Source organism: Pinus tabuliformis, chromosome 8 (assembly GCF_031772625.1).
Source record: "Pinus tabuliformis cultivar Carrire ecotype Pingquan chromosome 8, CPIR1, whole genome shotgun sequence".
Classification (NCBI taxonomy): Eukaryota; Viridiplantae; Streptophyta; class Pinopsida; order Pinales; family Pinaceae; genus Pinus; species Pinus tabuliformis.
In genome coordinates, this window is record NC_142294.1 from 1156318434 (window position 1) to 1156337827 (window position 19394).

Sequence of the window (19394 nt, forward strand, 5' to 3'; positions counted from 1 at the left end):
ATGAAGAACATGCTTTGCTAAAATAGAATAATAATAAATGAATATAATAAATACATAAATAGTACATTTGAATTACATTATGAAGACCGACACTAGTTACATTTCCAACACTCCCTCTTAACTAGGGAGGTATTCATAATGACACAACAGGATGCTCTCAAATTCAAATATCCTCATAAGAAGGGTTCATATTGATAAGCATCATCATAACTAGCATCGTCAAAAATAGAAAGCCCTTGACTAACAAGCAATTATAACCCCCTCTTAATGATGAGGCAACTCATTGCCCATCAGGGGTTGGGACATGCAAGGGTTCCTTTTCATGATGTATAGGATCAATATGGTGCTCGGGAACCAAGTGATGGCCATAAGAGTGAGGTAGAGCTCATGTTAGGCTTTTGCCCACATGCTAACGTGTATGTCACAGCCATCTTTTGCGTTTTGATATTCCCTCTTTATTTCTCTTTTATGGCCATTATTTGCTTTCTCCTTTTACTTTTAGTTGCACCAACCTCTCAGGGCTAAGTTCCAGGCCTTACCCAGGTATGAGGATGTATGGGTGTCAAATCCCAAAGAACCAATGGTCAGTTGAACTAGAAGAATGGAGGTGGAATATAGGGCTTGTAATGTAAGATGGAAAGTGGTAAGTATGGAATAGGGATATAGATAGAACACACTATCTCAATCAAGGTTTCCCAAGCAATGCCCCTCCTATACCCTTTGGACCATTAGGGGAGGTCCCACTAGACTAGGATCGAAGATTAACCCCCCATTTAATGTGAGGGATCAAGATCACGATCAAAACCCCTCATTTTTCCAGGTCAACCCAGAATCCATGCCAAAATCCCAAATACAAAAAAGCATAAGCACCCAATTGCAAAATGAATAAAGTACCTTTTGATTGGAAGCCCACCTTCATTCATGTGCTCTTGCGAGGTGGGTGAGAAGACATATGACGGATGCAAGTGGTAGAGATATGAATGACACATCGTCTTCAGCTAGTGGTGGTTGTAGGGGTTGTTGGCTAGCTAGCTGGAATAGATGATGGGAGAAAAAATTTCTCCTGTGGGGTCACCCACTTTTGGTGGGTAACATTTGGCTCCAACTAGGACATGAGTTCACCGTAGAGCGCATGATCCATGTACTCGAACAGGGAGTTCATGAGAACTCCAGTGATCCTCTAACTGGCACATTGCAACAAAATTGTTTGGGAGCATGTGCAGTAGGGATAGTGTATCAACCATGTTTTATAAAATAGTATAAATCCATAAACAAAATAAAATGTATTCTAAATGTTGTCTAATCTATATGAAACATGATATGAATGTTATTAGCGATGTTCACACAATATGCAATGCACCTACACTACCATGCATAATATGTGAATATCAATTCCTATAAAAGAAGGTAAGGAGGCTCCTTTTCACAGAGGAAGGTAAAAGTTCACCATCAAGTTTAACAATACAGAAGTAACCTACACCTACTTTTCCATGGATCTTGACAGGGATAAGGTCCTTATCAACCAAAACAAGATCACCTACTTGGTAGTCCCTCTTTGGTTTTTGGACCCATTGCTTCTTAGGAATGGTTGGCCTTGTGTTTGATCTTTTAATTTGGCAGATCTCTTGAGAAGCAAGAGGTTGGGAAGGCTTTGGGTTCTCACGATGAGGATTGTGATTCATAGCCTTTTTAGAAGTGGTTCTATTGGTGTTGCAGCCTGCAGGGCAGTAAGGGGAATGGTTTAAAATCTTCAACATGCTCAAGAAATTGAGGTTCCCTATAGGGGACAAAAGGGGTCTCGTCAAGGTTAGGGATGGTAGCATATGATAATCCATTTGTATTGTCCACCAATTGAAGTAGACCATTTCCTTGACAAAAGCATCCCCCAAGTATCAGGCACCATCAATGACAACAATATCCATTACTACAAAAATGTCCTTGTTAGTTGCTAGAGAGACCTTCACATCTTTGATAAGATCAAAAACAAGAATAGACTTGGACTCAAACCCACATACATTCTTATATGGCCTATTGATTTCCATTTACAAATGATGCATTACTTTGAATGGCATGACATTTTTTGATACCCCTAAATCAAGCATGCAATTGTGCAATAAAAGATTGTTAATTACAAAGGATACCAAGAATGGAACATGGCCTCCATTCTTCTCATCAACATGCATATTTTGTAATATGACAGGTGGGTCATTAGGCTCATCATTAAGACCTAAAGCCTTCTTTATTTTCCTCCTTTGGGGGGGGAAGTTTAGCCATTTAAGGGGAATAGGCAAAGTCACTTTGCCCAAAGCATTCTCGATAACAATATTAAGCTCAACCTCCTCTTTCTAGGGTTTTGTGTTTGGTTTGCTTTGTAGTTGTCCTTGGGAATTGTCTTTCCTTTGAGATGGGTTTTCAACATTAGAACTTGCTTGGCATTGATCTTTACTTTTCCTGGAATATTGGAGGCACTTGAATCTCCCACTACTTTCAACCACCAACATAGGTTCAGCATGGTCAACATTGGCTTGGATTTTACTAGGCTCAGGGTGGGAGAAAGTGTTCCCAATCAAGATGTTGAATGCATTGGTTTCATCCACCACATTCAAGTGCTCTGGATCTTTCTCTTCTTCTTCATCGTAAAGAACATCTTCCTCGAGATCTTCAGAAGGCGGATAATCATACTGGGATGACTCTCCTTGTGCCACCATGTTTGTTGGGGCAAGGTGTTTGGGAAATTTTGTTGCGTGGTATGGTCTTCCTTGGTGGCATTCCTAGGGAATGATTTGTCCTTGTTGAATTGGTTTCTTGGAGGAAATTTTGACCTAGAGGTTTGGTTCCTTTCAACCATTGTCATTCTATTCATGAGGGCCTTTTGCCCTTGTGTGATTCAGTATGAATCTATCAAACTTTTAGGCAAAGGCTTGTATAACAGGGTCATCTTAGGACCTAGGCTTAGGTTTGGATTCAACCTTGGCCCTAGGATAGTTGAACATGTCTATTTGAGTAACATTAAGATTTTGTTCAACTTCAATGGCAATTTTCTTTGCATCAACCAAGGTTTGAGGGCTCTTATCTTTGAGGACATAGGTTAGGTTCCCATGACAACCCTTTATGAATCTGTCAAGGATGATAGCATCAGAAGGTTTGAACCTATCAGGCACTTCCTTGAGGAGGTCATTAAATCTCTGAACAAAATTCTTAACAGTTTCCTCTTCAGTTTTCACGGTAGCAAGAAAATTTTCAAGCAACATACCTCCATCTTGCTCTGTTGCCCACCTTTTCTTGAAAGCCTCATGGAAAGTGTCCCAATCAGTGACACTCCCTTGAGGCATGCTAAAGTACCAATCTCTAGCATCTCCATCAAGAGAAAGGGCTAAAATCATCATAAGCACATCTTCATGATAAATATACCTAGGACCAATTACCCAATAGAAATTGTGAATATGTCTCTCAGCAGTAATTGTGTCATTACAAGTAAACCTAAGCAACCATTCATGATATTTATCAGGCAAGCGAAGAGAAGCATTATGGCGCCTAGTAAAGTATAGTGGCTTAAAGGCAACGAGGATCCATGGCCTATTCACGTGAGCCATAGGGGGAGGATAGGGAAAAGTCATCTAACTAGGGGTGTGGTGGCTTTGAGAGAAGTACATGCCTCCACAGCCCTCCTAGCAGCGCCTCTCCTTCGTGTAGCTATGATTTCAGGGGCATCCTCAGAAGAGCTACTAAGGGATGCAGTATGAATTAAGTCAAGAGTCACCATAACCGAATCTATCTTGTCGTTAGAGATTGTCCCACTTCAAAGGGTAAAGCTAAGGCTTCAAATTACAGGGAGAAAGGCTCGCCTCGTCCCAGACAATAGTGCTAGAAATGTTGTCGCAAAATCTAGCAGTCCTTTGAGACAAGTACACTACAAAGCTATTTATAGACCAAGAGGCAACAATGGGGTACTGCCTCACTATCACCACAGCCAAAACCCTCTGCTCTTTTCGGATTTTCATTGATGGGAGTCTCGATATGTGAGAAGGTCCCCTAATAGGTATTCTAAGGTTAGGGTATAAGGTGACCAGTAGGGAAAGGCTTGACTTAGATACACAGTTCAATGCAAGGATAAAGCAATTTTCTTTCCTTGTAGAGGCCTAAAAGAGGAAATCTATGACCAAAGGTCAACATGGTAAGAAAGGGTTTCCAACAATGATTTTCAATAAGATAAAGGCACATGAAACCCTCAAACAAGCCCCTAAGTTGAAGCAACAACAACTTAGGGTTTTCCTTGCAGCAAAAAGATTTATGGATGAAATTCAACTGATCCCTACCAAAAGGGAATGATATTGTGGTAACCACTATCCTCTTGGCATTTAAACTCTTTAACACCAAAAATTACTCTCTGCTAGGAATTCGCACCAAGCCCTAGTTTGAGAGCTTGGCCTTTAAGGGGCTGAATCAGGTTAAGGGAAATAAGGATTAATTTTATAGGTAAGAAATGAGTTTGATCACCAACAAGGAGGCCAATGCCTTGCTCCTTGGGAGAATGCAATCTATGAATTGATTGGATGACCAAAAGGTTGCTAAGGAGGAAGCATCCTTGATACCCTAGCACCCAAAACCCTAACAATTACCTATGCAATGGATCAAGTTATTTTATGGGAGAGCTAATTAAAGTTCACCACTAGGATATTCATTCGCATGCTATCTATTCAGGAGTAATGCATGTAATAATGACATCTAGATACCATTTAATAAATTTTCAACAAATTAGGGCATAATAGCAAACCCTATATTCATAACATTCCATACATTAGACATAAACAAATAATTATTCAACAATAAGCTCAATTACAAGAAAATGTGCAAGAAATTCCATCCATTGACCCAAGACAATAGCTCTAAAGACAAACGATTTGCTCCAAATTTCAAAATGCATTCATCGATCTGTTTTACACCAAAAGACAAGAAAATTCAAATTACACAAGAGGTTGAAACTCCAAGTGTATGATGATAATTGACAAATGAATCTCTCCTTTATTTATATGAGGAGTATGAATGCCTATTTTAGCCTAAAATCCCCTAAAACATTAAATTATGTTACAATGATTAAGCTAGATCACAAGCCGACCTACTAGCCAAGAAAAAACATAACAAGTTGCCAACGCATGTGAGTTGTAAGGTAGAATATGATGATGTCATCCATGCATAGGCCCTTTCAGGGCACGCGTTGAGGTCTCTTGGTGCTAAGCTAAGTTTAGAGGCCTCTAAAAATCACCTCCTAAGGGTTTTCCCTTAGTTCTTTGTCAAAATCTCACTATGGACCCCAAATTGCACCTCAGAGCTCAAAATGTGGTCTCATGGGTCTCCAAATGGCCATAGTGCCTCTCTCTACTCCAACGTTGAGGGATTCCAAGGTGGTGCTAGCACTCCCATGTCTCAAGGGGTGAGACCATCCTCATCTAGGCCCTGGATCAACTGCTCACCCTCACAAAGCGCTTAAAGACCAACTAGGGGCATGTTGGGGTCCAGGTGAATCATCCCGAAAATCATCAAATGCGGGGAAAAGTGCCAAAATGTTGTGGGTGTTGGAGGTGCCCAAGGGTGTATATAATGCTTTGCTACTGCTTGGAGTCCCATGGCTCTCAACGCCTCACCTATGGGTGTTAATATGCTCCTCTAGGATCCTAGTACCAGTTAAGGTGGCCAAGCTCCGGCTATGAAACCACCTAATGATCACATCACAAAGTCTAGTGAAAGCAACAAATCATCAAGTATAATACTCATTTTCGCACCTAAGTGGACCAAGCTTGAAAGTAATGGGCTATTTGACACTTCAAACAAGGATTCCCTTCCAAATTTTGGGCTTTGACTTGCAATTGTGTTACCTCCTTAGGTAGGAGTGGCTAAAGGACAACCCTATTAGGTGTTTCCAGCCCCAAAGGGGAACTGACATTTCCTCAATCCACCCTTCAATCAATAGGTTTCATGTGAATGGTGATGGTTACGGAGGGGACAAGACTTCATGGCCAAGTGCCATGGTCAAAGGGACTAGCATGGTGGAGATCCACATCCTGAGTGTATAGGTGTGAGGAGGGAGAAATCATGGATGCATGAGTTACCAACCCAACCTTTGTTTTTCCACCCCTCTTGTGCGCCTTTTATTTTTGCTCGATTTTTCTTTTAATTAATGTTCATAGCTCAAAGGGTTAGAGCTTGCTTCGTATGATGTATAGTAGTTATTATCCCCTCAATGATGAGGCAGCTCATTACCCATCAAGGGTTGGGACATGCAAGGGTTCTTTTTTCACAATGTATAGGAGCAATATGGTGCTCAAGAATTGGGTGATGGCCATAGGGCTGAGGTAGAGCTCATGCTAGGCTTTTGCCCACGTGCTAATTTGTATATCCCAACCATCTTTTGCATTTTGATATTCTCTCTTTATTTCCCTTTTGTGGACATTATTTGTTTTTTCCTTCTTTTAGTTGCATCAACCTCCTAAGGCCAAGTTTCAGGCCCTAACTAGGTATGAGGATGTCCAAATCCCAAAGAACCAATGGTTAATCTAACACAAAGAATGCACGTGGAATATAGGTCTTGTAATGTAAGATGGAAAGTGGTAAATATGGAATAAGGATAGATGGAACATGTTATCTCAATCAGGGCTTCCCAAGTAGTGTCCCTCCTATACCCTTTGGGCCATTAGGGGAGGTCCCACTAGACTAGGATCGAAGATTAACCCCCCATTTAAGGGAAGGGAACAAGATCACGGTCGAAACCCCTCCTTTTTCCATGTCACCCCATAATCCATGCCAAATACAAACAAGCATAAGCACCCGATTGCAAAATTAATCAAGTACCTTTTGATCGAAAGCCCACCTTTGTTCATGTGCTCCTGCGAGGTGGGTGAGAAGATATATGACCTATGTTGCGAACATCGACATTTGGATAAAATCAGAAAGGGTCTGGAAAACCAAAAAATCGTAAAAATCGAGAAAATATCAGTAAAAATTGGCAAACATCGGCAAACTCAAGATAACATCAAAATATCGGCAAACATTTGTTAGGCCAAAAAATCGTGATTTCGAGATAAAATCGAGATGTTCACAACACTGCATATGACTAATGCAAGTGGCAGAGATATGAATGACACAACGTTTTCGACTAGTGGTGGCCATAGTGGCTATTGGCTGGCTAGCTAGTTGGCTAGAATAGATGATGGGAGAAAATTTGTTATGAATGTAAATAATTAACAATTAATAGTTAACTATGATTAGTATACTGAGGAGGTATGTCTCAAAAGACATGACTGTTCATGAAAGGGTACCCACCTAGGTATATATATGGGACCCTCAATTTTAACCAAATCATATTCTTCATTCACATTTTATATATATACTTGTATCCTCAATGGATGTCTTCATATTCCAAGTGTTTTGGAGTATTTAACTTGTGTACGTACAAACTTTGTTCATTACATGGGTATCAGAGCCTCGTTCTCTGATCCCGACATTTGGCCATTAACCCTACGTGAAGTTTGTTGTCATTGCAATTGAGGATTCTAGCCACACAAAGTTTTCCTTAGAGTTTCTTCAGTGTCGAAATTTGTGACGAAGCAATTTAAAAAAAAATACCATTATCCATTAAAATATATATATAGGGAATTAAAAAAAATAATATATATAACATAAATTACCATCGACGCCACATTAGTCGCTCGACAACTCTGTAAAAGGTTGCAATCTACAGCACCCAACTCTGCAGCGGTTGTCGCCCCTACAATCAATCGATGACGTCGATGCTTCTGCTCTCTCCAGTCGTCATACAACGTCACCCTGTTCCCATCACGTCACCTTGTCATTAAGTACGTAAAAAAATCAATATATATATAACATAAATTACCACTGATGCCACATTAGCCGCTCGACAACTCTATAAAAAGCTGCAATCTACAGCACCCAACTCTGCAGCAGTCGTCGCCCCTACAATCAATCGATGGCGTCGATGCTTCTGCTCTCTCCAGTCGCCATACAACGTCACCCTGTTCCCATCACGTCACCTTGTCATTAAGTACGTACAGTGTCGTACCATTGTGTGGTAGTCAATAGAAATACATCTCGTTATCATTTGGGCCACTACCATACTTGCTTAACCTTGCCAAAGATTGAGGACAAGACGGAGGGGACACGACTATATAAAATCGTCTAATCCGTAAGATCGCACCTGTCGAATGAAAGGAAAGACAGCTAAGGCTTCAATTAAAGGAGTTTTAAAGTTAAAGAATAATAATTTAATATATATATATATATTGAAGAAAAAAATAAAGCAAATTAAATTAAAATATATATATTAAAAAAAAAAGTACATTTAAAAGTTAAGTTACATTATATATAAATATATAAAGGTTTTAAAGGTTCAATTATATATATATATATATATATATATATATTCCAAACAGATATAAAGGTCCACATAAAGGAAGGAGTATTATTATATTATAGTGATACTCTCACATTTTCTGCACCTATTAATAATAAAATAAAAGAAATCAAGAAAAAGCAAAAGGATGCATTTCTTAAGGAACCTTGGTTTCCTTTCAAAATGTCCTTTTGGTTCAAAGGGATATATTAATTGTCAACAGTCATTTAGAAATCAAAATTTCGTTTGCGCAAAATGTTACAAAACTTTTACTTTAGTTGAATATCAAAGTGACACACAAAAACAATCCTCAAAAAGACATCAAGTTTTATGAAGGATAAAACAATTAATAGTGACACTTGAACGACAAAGGGCAGAGTTTAATAAAGGACTTGTGGTTCAAGAATTGAAGAAAACAGAATCCAAGTTGCAAGTTGAACACCCAACATCGCTCCTACAAGACAATGTAATCCAGTGTACCAAGAAATTGCAGTTGGAAGATCAAGAGAATACACATATTAAAAATTTAGAAGACAAAATAGCCAAATTTCAGCAAAACAAAAAGGCATCACAACAAAAATAAAAAAAATCTTGAGGATATATATTATAAGTTAGTAATAAAAATGGACGAAGAAATTTATTGCCTCAGGGACCACAATGAAAAATTACTTGTGCAAGTCAAAAAGGCTAAGGTCACAAAGAAAGAACTCAAGACACACCTATCAAAAGAAGAAGAGGAAAATTTATGCTTAAAGAACTTTAATCAAAGGTTATTAAAACGATCAAAAGTTTAAAAGATGAAGAGAAGAACACTCAGAATAAAATCAACAATCTAGAAAGCGATGAACTTTCACGTATCAAGAATCGCAATCAAAAGTTACCCATGCAAATCAAGAAACTTAAAAATGATAAAAAAATAATTGGAGAATAAATTAGAAAAACTTATGACAAAATCCAAGTCTTTAGACGAAATAGCCCAAGTTGAAGAAAAGGGAACAAACATTAATCTAGATAATATCATGATTCAAAATTATCCCTAACCAGTTGAAGTAAAAACATATTCAAATGTTACCTGTAAGCCGACGGAAGGAAGAAGCTTTGTGTGTTGAGAAGAAACTCTCTACCGTTCCAAGATGAGGGCCAAGTGGAAGAAGAAGCGTATGAGGCGTATGAAGAGGAAGCAGAGAAAGATGAGGCAGAGATCTAAGTAGAAGTAGATTAATAGATGAGCATTGGATTGGATGCAGAGAAATGTTATTGTTAATCTAGTTCATGGATTGCTCTATGCACCAATGAGTCCATTAGGGTTTCTATTTGTTTTCTTTTGTTGAAATTTTAGACAATATATCTATCGCGACTGTTTATTTGGCTGCCAATGACATTTAATATTAGCTAACTCCTGTCAACGAGGATTATTTTGCCAAAAAAAAAACATATTCAAATGTTGCAAATCAAACAACGGAATTTCCAAGTGAAGATCCAACGATTAACCAATGGACTTTTGTACCTAAAGAAAATCAGATACTTCAAGTAAATCAAGAAATAGCCACAAACTGGATAAGGGGAAATCTGATCACAAGAACTCCTTATCCACACCCAAATCATAAAAGCAAACATCTCAACCAGTGTACAAATCCATATCACTTAGACCCGAGACAAGTGACTTATGTTTCAAAGAATATCGATGTCAACACAATTCAGTCTTATGATAAAATTTCATCCCATGTTTCCAGTAACCACAAGATTCCATAGAAGATTAGTTTGTGATGGCTAGATCATTTTATTGTGCGACAATTTTGTACCACACTCAAAACTTCATATCATCTTGTATCATCGATGATTATAGTTCCAGAAGATGAGGAGACGAAGCGATATTACAAGACAGAAAAAGATATCAAGTCTTTTCATTAATAAGCTTTGAGCACAAAACTTTTCTAAAGGGGAAGGCAATGTTATGAATGTAGATAATTAATAACTAATAGTTAACAATGATTAGTATATTGAGGAGGTGTGTCTCAAAAGACATGACAATTCATGAAATGGTACCCACCTAGGTATGTATATATATATATATATATATATATATATATATATATAGATAGATAGATATGTGTGTGTGTGTGTGTATACTCAATGTACGTCTTCATATTCTAAGTGTTTTGGAGTATTTAACTTATGTACCTATGAACTTTGTTCGTTGCAAAAATTTTCTCCTATGGGGTCACCCACTTTTGGTGGGTAACAAGCCAACTTGGACCTTTATGAGCCAATGCTAGAGTTGATCATTTTTGATGATGGCAATCCTCTTGAAGGGTCATCCTCCACATCAGCAGATGCATATATTGGATTGGAGATAGAGGAGGAGGAGGAGGATGAAGGAGTGAGAAGTGCCAATGGTGCTGATTCTGACGATGATGACATGGAGGAGGATTACTGACAGTTGTAAGTTATGAGATTCTTCCTTCTATGGTTCTTGTAACTACCATATTTGTATTTTCCATTGGCATTCCCACCTATAGTAGCAGTAACTTAGAATATATGTAATACATTTTGATTTTCATGACCTACTGAGAAAACTGTAGTTTATGGTTCCAATTTCTTGTGTGTTTGTGATTAGATCATCATTGATGCAGTACTAGTTGTATGATTGATACTTACATAATGAATGAAAAACAGTTAGAATAGTTGTAATATGATGCTTCTTTATTAGGCAGTTTTCCGTATGGCTCTTTATTTTAATGCACTTAGATCTCTGGGGATCATTAACCAAGAAACTAAATGTTTCAGTATAAACTAATGAATTTGCTTATTGCTACTTACTCAGCCATGAAGTACAAATCAAATGAACTTCAACAAGGGAATGTGCATTATCGATATGTGAAGATTTTGGTTCGGATGAGCTAAACAGGATATTAAGTACATTCTTAATTCAAATATTCATGGGAAATACTAAAGTTGATCACTTTTGATGATGGTGATCCTCTTGAAGGGTCATCCTCCACATCAGCAGATGCAGGTATTGGATTGGATACAGAGGAGGAGGAGGAGGATGAAGGAAAGAGAAGTGCCAATGGTGCTGATTCTGACGATGATGACATGGAGGAGGATTACTGATAGTCGTAAGTTATGAGATTCTTCCTTCTATGGTTCTTGTAACTACCATATTTGTATTTTTCATTGGCATTCCCACCTATAGTAGCAGTAACTTAGAATATATGTAATACATTTTGATTTTGATGACCTGCTAAGAAAACTGTAGTTTATGGTTCCAATTTCTTGTGTGTTTGTGATTAGATCATCATTGATGCAGTACTAGTTGTATGATTGATACTTACATAATGAATGAAAAACAGTTAGAATAGTTGTAATATGATGCTTCTTTATTAGGCAGTCTTCCGTATGGTTTGATACAGTTTAGACTTTTCAAATGAAGAACTTGATACCAAACATTTTAAAACTATTTTATGTAGACAGTCTTGAAAAGAATTCCCATACAGAGAAAATGTATACTATCAGGAGCTCTTTTTTATAAGATTCTTCAGATTTAAATATTTGTGCTAAATTGAAAGGCTGTATTGAAACTTACATAATGAACATATAAAAATAAAATTAAAAAATAGGACTAGTTGTAACGCAATGCTTCTCTTTAGGCAATTTTCCAAGGAACAACTCACTATTGAGTATATCATGTCATTCATTATGCATCTTACAATCACATTATCTCACATCAACTAGCCGCTCTAATATTTAGGTCCAACATAATATAGATATCAATAAAAATTAAAAAATGAGAAAAAAAATGATTTAGTTAATTTTTACTCAACATACCGGTACTCCTCAACATATATGGATGCAAGTTCATCATCTGCAGCTGGTCTCACCGCTGTACAAACCTGAAGTCATGCAAAGTGGTCAGGGTACTGCACAATAACAGTGCACATTGAAAAGACAACACCACCTAAACTGGCACAAAAATCATAAAACATAGAGAGTAACAACTGTGTGATTGTCATTTAACGGTAAAAAACATAGAAAAGGTTTTGCCATCATTCACACCTTATTCGCGCAAATCTGAATGAAGAAAATATTGTAGAAAGGTGACTGATCTCTTTATTTTCATGCAGTTAGATCTCTGGGGATCATTAACCAAGAAACTAAATGTTTCAGTATAAACTAATGAATTTGCTTATTGCTACGTACTCAGCCATGAAGTACAAATCAAATGAACTTCAACAAGGGATGTACATTGTTGATATGTGAAGATTTTGGTTCAGATGAGCTAAACAGGATATTAAGTACATTCTTAATTCAAATATTCATGGGAAATACTAAAGCTTATGCCCTTCTGAACCAGTCAGTAGACCCAACAGAGCAACTTATGACTATTCTTTGATCATTTGAAATCACGATGACAAGTTATTGATGTCTTCACATTGTATTTTTCCTCGACATATTCAGTGTTAAGTTTCAGCACATTCATGAATACCTATTTTGTCTCTAGTATTCAAGATCAGGTCAAGTTCTAGTTCCAGAAATTTTCAAAGTGACACATGTCACACCATAAAATTCAGTGCTTCAGTTCAGACACCAGTTCTATGTTTAGAAGGTTCCCATGCATGCATGTTATACACAACAGTTGCAGCATGCATGGGAGGGCGATTGCTTCAAAAAGGTACTTTCTGATTGTGCAATTTGCTGTTTTGGGAAAGTTTCTATTTTTATAAACTATATATTTTTAATAGTTGATTGCAGTCTGGGTACTCATCTGGTGGTTTTCCAAAAGGGTATTCTTCAATTTTCATTTTTCTATTTTTTGGAAAGTTTCTATTTATAGACACTACTATTTTGGGAAACCAAGTTTCTATTTATAGACACTACTATTTTGGGAAACCAACTAGGTTTATGGATACACTTTTTGGACATGAGCATGTGTGTAACTATTGGTGATGATCAAAGAAAGTCTATTTTTAGGGCTTCTATTTTTAAAAAGTGTTATACATTGATGGCCTCATGCAATGACAGAGACAAAACCTAGAAATTTCAAGTAGAAAGTGAAAAATCGATTAAAATTAGGGCATCATGTCTAAATATAGCAATAGCAGGTTAAATGAGTTGTACATGGAGCAGTCGGTCATGTTCACATGAGTGCAGGTTACCTTGACCTTGTAGATCAAGTGGAGTGGAGCAATCCATGGGTGATATATTTGACAGGTGTTGACCCTAGTTCTACAAAGGTTACCTATATATATTGCAGCATTCTTAAGCACTATTGTAAGCCCACGCTCACAAGTCAAAAGCCAACTAACAACCATGTGAGGTCCTATAGGCATCCTAGACATTGTGTCATACTGAGTCAATTTATATTTGATCAGACCAATGCCAGTCCCTTTGAATTCATCTCAGATTTCTTTTGTCCTAGATAGGAATGGAGGGCCTTGGATGGGTTTATATGAGGACGCATGGTTTTATGGGAGCCTTGCTTATGTGGGGGTGATCACCAGTGTAGGGGCCAATCTAGCCCACATCGAGTGAACCTATGTCTTTCCACGTGGTTATGGGTCTGTAGAGTTTGTAGGTGGCCTTAGCTTTGGTGTCGTATCCCTTAGATGTTTTTGAAATGGCAGTCTCACAGTTAGCGACATTTTCACACTTCCGAAGGAAGTTCATGTTTCCCAATGCAAGGTGGTCCCCTAAGTAAAAAAGTCAACAATGTTAAAAGCTCAATGAGAGGATGACAAGCCATGTGGATTTTTTCCATTTAATTAAGGCATTCTCAAGGTATGGCTGGTCAAAGTTGATCAAATAGGTGCTACAGGTCTTCTATGGGCAGTATAGGGGGAGCATTAAGCAAAATTTCACATGCATCATGTCAAAAGTGGGTCAAACAGGTGCTACAAGGTTTCCAAGGGCAGTATAGGGGGAGCGTTGGGTAGAGATTTTCACATGCATTAAGTCAAAAATGGTCTATTCAACGAGAGGAACAAAACCCATGCTTCAAATTTTCCAAACATGGGTCAAACAGGGGCTACAAGTCTTCCAAATGTATTATAAGGGGAGTGTTGCGCAGATCTTCACATGCATTATGTCAAAAATGGTCTACTCAACGAGAGGAACAAAACCCATGTTTCAAATTTTCCAAATCCTGAAGGGCATTAGAGATCATCCACTTGGGCGTGATGACATGGCAAAACAAGTTTCCAGGTAGCATAGCAGGGACAAATTTTGTCAAAATTTTGACATCCAGATTCCCAAGAGTGTTAAAGATCTAGCAAAAGGCGTCATGACGTGGCACGCAGTGATATGTGGCAATGTGGAGCATAATAGCAACCCAGGTGGCCGAATTGGCAAGTTCATTAAGGCATTGGAGAACTAGAAAAAGGTGGTGAAGCTGGAGTCATTGTGCATGGAAAAGTCAAATCAAAGGATAAGATAACTATTGGAAAGGTCAAGGAGAACATAGGAGCACTAAAGGCTATTATTCTTCATCTTGTTGACTTCTAGATCCTTTGCAAGTGGAATGTTGGACCTCCTTGGGTTTTGTGGGAGTCAATATGACCCCTTAGTGGGCAAAGCAGTGATGCAGGGGAGCGCCCCCCCCCCCTTCGAACCCGCTCCCGAAGCGCGCTCCGGGCGGGAGCGGCTCGGGAGCGCGCTCCCCAAATCGCTCCCGGACGGGAGCGATTTTCGGGAACGCGCTCCCGTAAAAAATTTTGCGCTCCCTGGTCTGTGAGGGAGCGCTTCAGGGAGCGATCGCTCCCGCGCTCCCGGAGCGCTTTTTAATGCCCGGGAGCGATCGGGGAGCGATCGCTCCCTGATCGCTCCCGGGCATTAAAAAACGCTCCGGGAGCGAATTTTAGTGAACCGGGAGCGGTTCGGCAGAAAAAAATTCCGCGGACCCGAAAAAAACAAAAAATTTAACTAATTTTTTTGGGTTTATAAGCCCAATGGGCCAAAACAAAATCATTTCAATGAGATTGAGCTTGAGTTTGAGAGCAAAGGAGCAAGGAGCAAGAGCTGAGGAGCAAGGAGCAAGAGCTGAGGAGCGAGGAGCAAGTGCCAAGGAGCGAGGAGCAAGCTTGCAGAGGTAAGTAACTTAATCATTTAGTTAGTTTAGCTGGTTAGGTGGTTAGTTTGGTTAGTTTAATTTACCTGTTTGAGTTTAAAGATCATTAATTTAAATTAAATTAATAAATTAAATGAATTAATCCCAATAAACTAAATTAATTTGCAGATTCAAGACTCAAACCCTACAAACATCAAACACGATGGACCTGGGGATTTTTATTGGCATTTTCCTCTTCCTGGTCCCTTTTCTGGTTATTATGGTGGTGGAGAGTAGGAAACGGAGGGGGCCTGAAACTGAAGAGGTGGATGAAGAAGCCGGAGGAAGTCAAATAGGTGAAAACCCCAGTGAGGAGGATGTGGAGGAGGGTGAACATGAGGGTCAAAAAACTAAACAAGACCAAACTCCATTGTGGAAATATGTTCAGAGGCCTGAAACAGGGAAAGGGGGTGGAACCACTAAATTTCATTGCCCCCATTGCAATTCTGATTTCACAGGCTCATACACCCGTTTGAGAAGACACCTTTGCGGGAAAAGGGCATGGGATGGAGAGAAACAAATAGGAATCAGAACTTGCGACGGGGTGTCAACAGCAGATAGAGCCAAATACATAAAGGAAGAGGAGGACGCCCAATACAAAGCAAAAAGATCAAGGGGTTTCTTTGAAAGCTCACAAAGAACTCCTTCAGCATCCTCCCAAGGCAGTGGATATGGACATGGAGGCTCAGGGTCATCATCTTTACGCCGTAGAACCATATCAGATTTCCTTGATGAGGGGTGTAGGAATGATGTGGATTCAAAAATTTACAGGTTCCTCTATGCAAATGGGATACCATTCAATGTTCTACGCTCACCTTATTGGCACGAAATGGTTTCTGCCATAAATGATGCCCCTAAAGGATACAAGAGCCCTGGGTATGACAAGGCAAGAACAGTTGGCCTTGATCATGAAAAAGCAAAAATATCACATTCTTTGAATAAAATGACAAGTTCTTGGACTGACAATGGGGTGTCCATTGTATCTGATGGATGGACAAATGTAAAAGGCAAGCCATTGATAAGTGTTCTCGCTGTGTCCCGAAGTGGTCCCATTTTTCTAGCTGCACATGATTACTCAGACAAGTTCAAGACCGCTATCAACATTGCAGAAGCATTGCTTGAAACAATTGAGCATATTGGCCCATACAATGTCATCCAAGTCATCACTGATAATGCTCCTAATTGTAAGGCAGCGGGAGCAATTATTGAGGATAGATACCCGAACATATTTTGGTCTGGATGTTTGGTTCACACATTGAACCTTCTGTTGCATGATATTGTCAAAAACAAAAATGAACAATACCAATGGATTGGTGATTTGTACAAGAAAGGAAAAAAAATGATAAAATTTATTACAAATCATAGCAATACCCATGGCCTTTTTCGCAGTCACTCGAGATTGGAGTTGCTGAAGATTGCGAGGACTAGATTTGGTAGCTATTACCTCACCTTCAGGCGCCTTTTGAAGGTAAGAGAGGGTTTAGCTAGCATGGTATCAAGTCCAAATTGGCAGGTGTTAAAGGAAAGGGCTACAAATGTAGCTGACATTGCAGGTTTTGAAACGGTGGAGGAGGCCGCTCTTGATGGGCAGTTTTGGACAACTGTGAGACAGGTATTGGATTTCACCAAGCCAATTTATAACATGATTCGGTTTGCAGATACAGACAAACCAGTGATTGGCGAGGTGTATGAGCAAATGGATACCATGTTGGGGGAAATAAAAGACATTGTTAATAACAGAGATCCCGACTTGTACAATCTGATTCACGATTGTGTGTGTGAACAGTGGAAAAGGCTTAACCTTCCACTACATTGCTTGGCGTATATCCTTACGCCAAAATACTACTCAGATTCTTGGTTGGGCAAACCTGCAGCAGGGGGTGGTGTTAGGACCAAACCCCATTTAGATCGAGAGGTAACTAAAGGATATTTGGATGCATTAGAAAAGTTGGTGCCTGACAGGGAGGAATGTGCAGCTGTGCGCCTTGAAATAGGCAGATACTTCACTGGCAGTGGTTTGTATGGTAACTTCCATGCAATGGACGACAAAGATAAATTTGATTCTCTCACATGGTGGGAAACATATGGCGGCGACGGACTTTTGCGAAAATTGGCATTGAAAGTTCTTGCACAGGTTGTAAATTCTTCTTCTGCAGAGAGGTGTTGGAGCACCTACAGTTATATACATAATGTGAAAAGAAACAGGCTCAACGAAAACCGAGCAGAAAGCTTGGTTTATGTGCACTACAATTTGAGGTTGTTGAGCCATTACTGTGATCGGGCTAATGAAGATCCCACATATAAAATTTGGGACAATCACCCTGAGGACGACAATTTGGAGGATGGCATTGTACATATGGAAGAACTAGAAGATGAGCTTGTATGGGATGAAGCTGAAGCAGCTGCAGCAGCCATGCCACCTCCACCTCCACCATCCAGTAGCAGTTCTCGGGGCCCGAGTCTTGTTCCATTGCTGTCGCCACCTCCATCGACACCCTCGCGTGGAGGCTCTAGTTCTGGTCGTCGGTCTGGGCGGGAGACTCCTAGAAGACCGCCAAGACCTACTTATACTCCTGGAGACTCTCGTGGCAAGGGCCACTTGTAGATTTACAGTTTACTTGTCTTTTTTAGTTTCTATTAGACTTGTCACTTTAGTTTTCATAACTGTTCAGTGTTGAGTTTTGAGTCCTTGACTCTTGACTCTTGACTCTTTCATATCATTATGACATTATGATATTTTTTGTAAACATTATATCACTGGTGACTGTGACAATGAAAATTTGAAGTTTGAAGTTGGGCCTTGGCAATTATAACTCATTGGTAATGATTGTGAATTATGAATATGATGCTTTGTGAAAGACTAAAGTTGTTTCATTTCATCTCATTATTCATGTTTCATTTTATAAATTTTTAACATTTCATATCATGTTAACAGTTAGAAGTTAGGACTTAGAAATATCTTCGATATTACTTCTTGTAATGGTTAAACTTGGCTTACAAGTACAACTTGTTACTTTGGTGATCAATGATGATAAATGTTATTGAATTGAATGTTATTTTAATTTATTATTTTACTAAGGTTGATGACGATTATAATTTCTAGATGATTGATGTGATATGGTTCAATGATCAATTTATGTTTTTTTATGTTTTTTATGTCTATTTCATCATTCTACATGTTTTTGTTGACATATATGTATCAAAAATTAAAAAATATAAAAAATATATATATTTTTAAAAAATCGCTCCCCGATTCGCTCCCAAACCGGGAGCTTCTGAAAATGGTCGCTCCCGCTCCCGCTCCCGCTCCCAAGTAACACTGGGGCAAAGTCATGAATTTCATGTAATATTTCACTAAAAAATTACTAAGTCTCCAACATGTGAATGATTAGTAAATATTATTTTCTAGAGGAAGCCAAACTAACCATTAGAAAAAGTTTTATAGGCTAGACTCTCCTCTAATAATTGTTGTTGACAGTGAGACCAGTTGATGCCATAGTACAAAGAAACCAGTTTGCAAAAAATCTTCTCGTGTATTGAGTTGATTCTTCTATTCTCTTATTTCTTGATTTTTTGCCTCTATCACTGTGCTTTATGAAATTTGTTTTGCAGGTACATTTCTTCCATCACGAAATCAAGGTAGATATCCAGAGGGATGGATGGTCAAATGGATGGGAAAATTTCTATTTTTCCCTTACTAGTCATTAAGAATACACTTTTCCAAATATTGGACAAGCTATCTAGAAGGAATATCCATTCAGAATTGTGGGCAATTAGTGCTACTATTTCTACTTTGGTTGGGGCATCTCGAATGAACAGATCCTAGTGAGTTAGAATTTCCTGTTAACAAGTTCAAGGCTAAGAGAGTAGGATATTTTCACCCCCAAC

The 19394-nt window shown here is 38.7% G+C and overlaps 1 protein-coding gene across 2 annotated transcripts in view; it reads right to left on the reverse strand.

Annotated features, from left to right (window-relative positions):
* Positions 1-19394, reverse strand: part of CPA (Subunits of heterodimeric actin filament capping protein Capz superfamily) — a 226474-nt gene that overhangs the window by 119547 nt on the left and 87533 nt on the right. For both annotated transcript variants that reach the window (XM_089373418.1, XM_089373417.1), the window contains exon 4: positions 12233-12297. In XM_089373418.1, coding sequence (XP_089229544.1) covers positions 12233-12297 — 65 coding nt within the window. The remainder of the gene's footprint in view (positions 1-12232; positions 12298-19394) is intronic.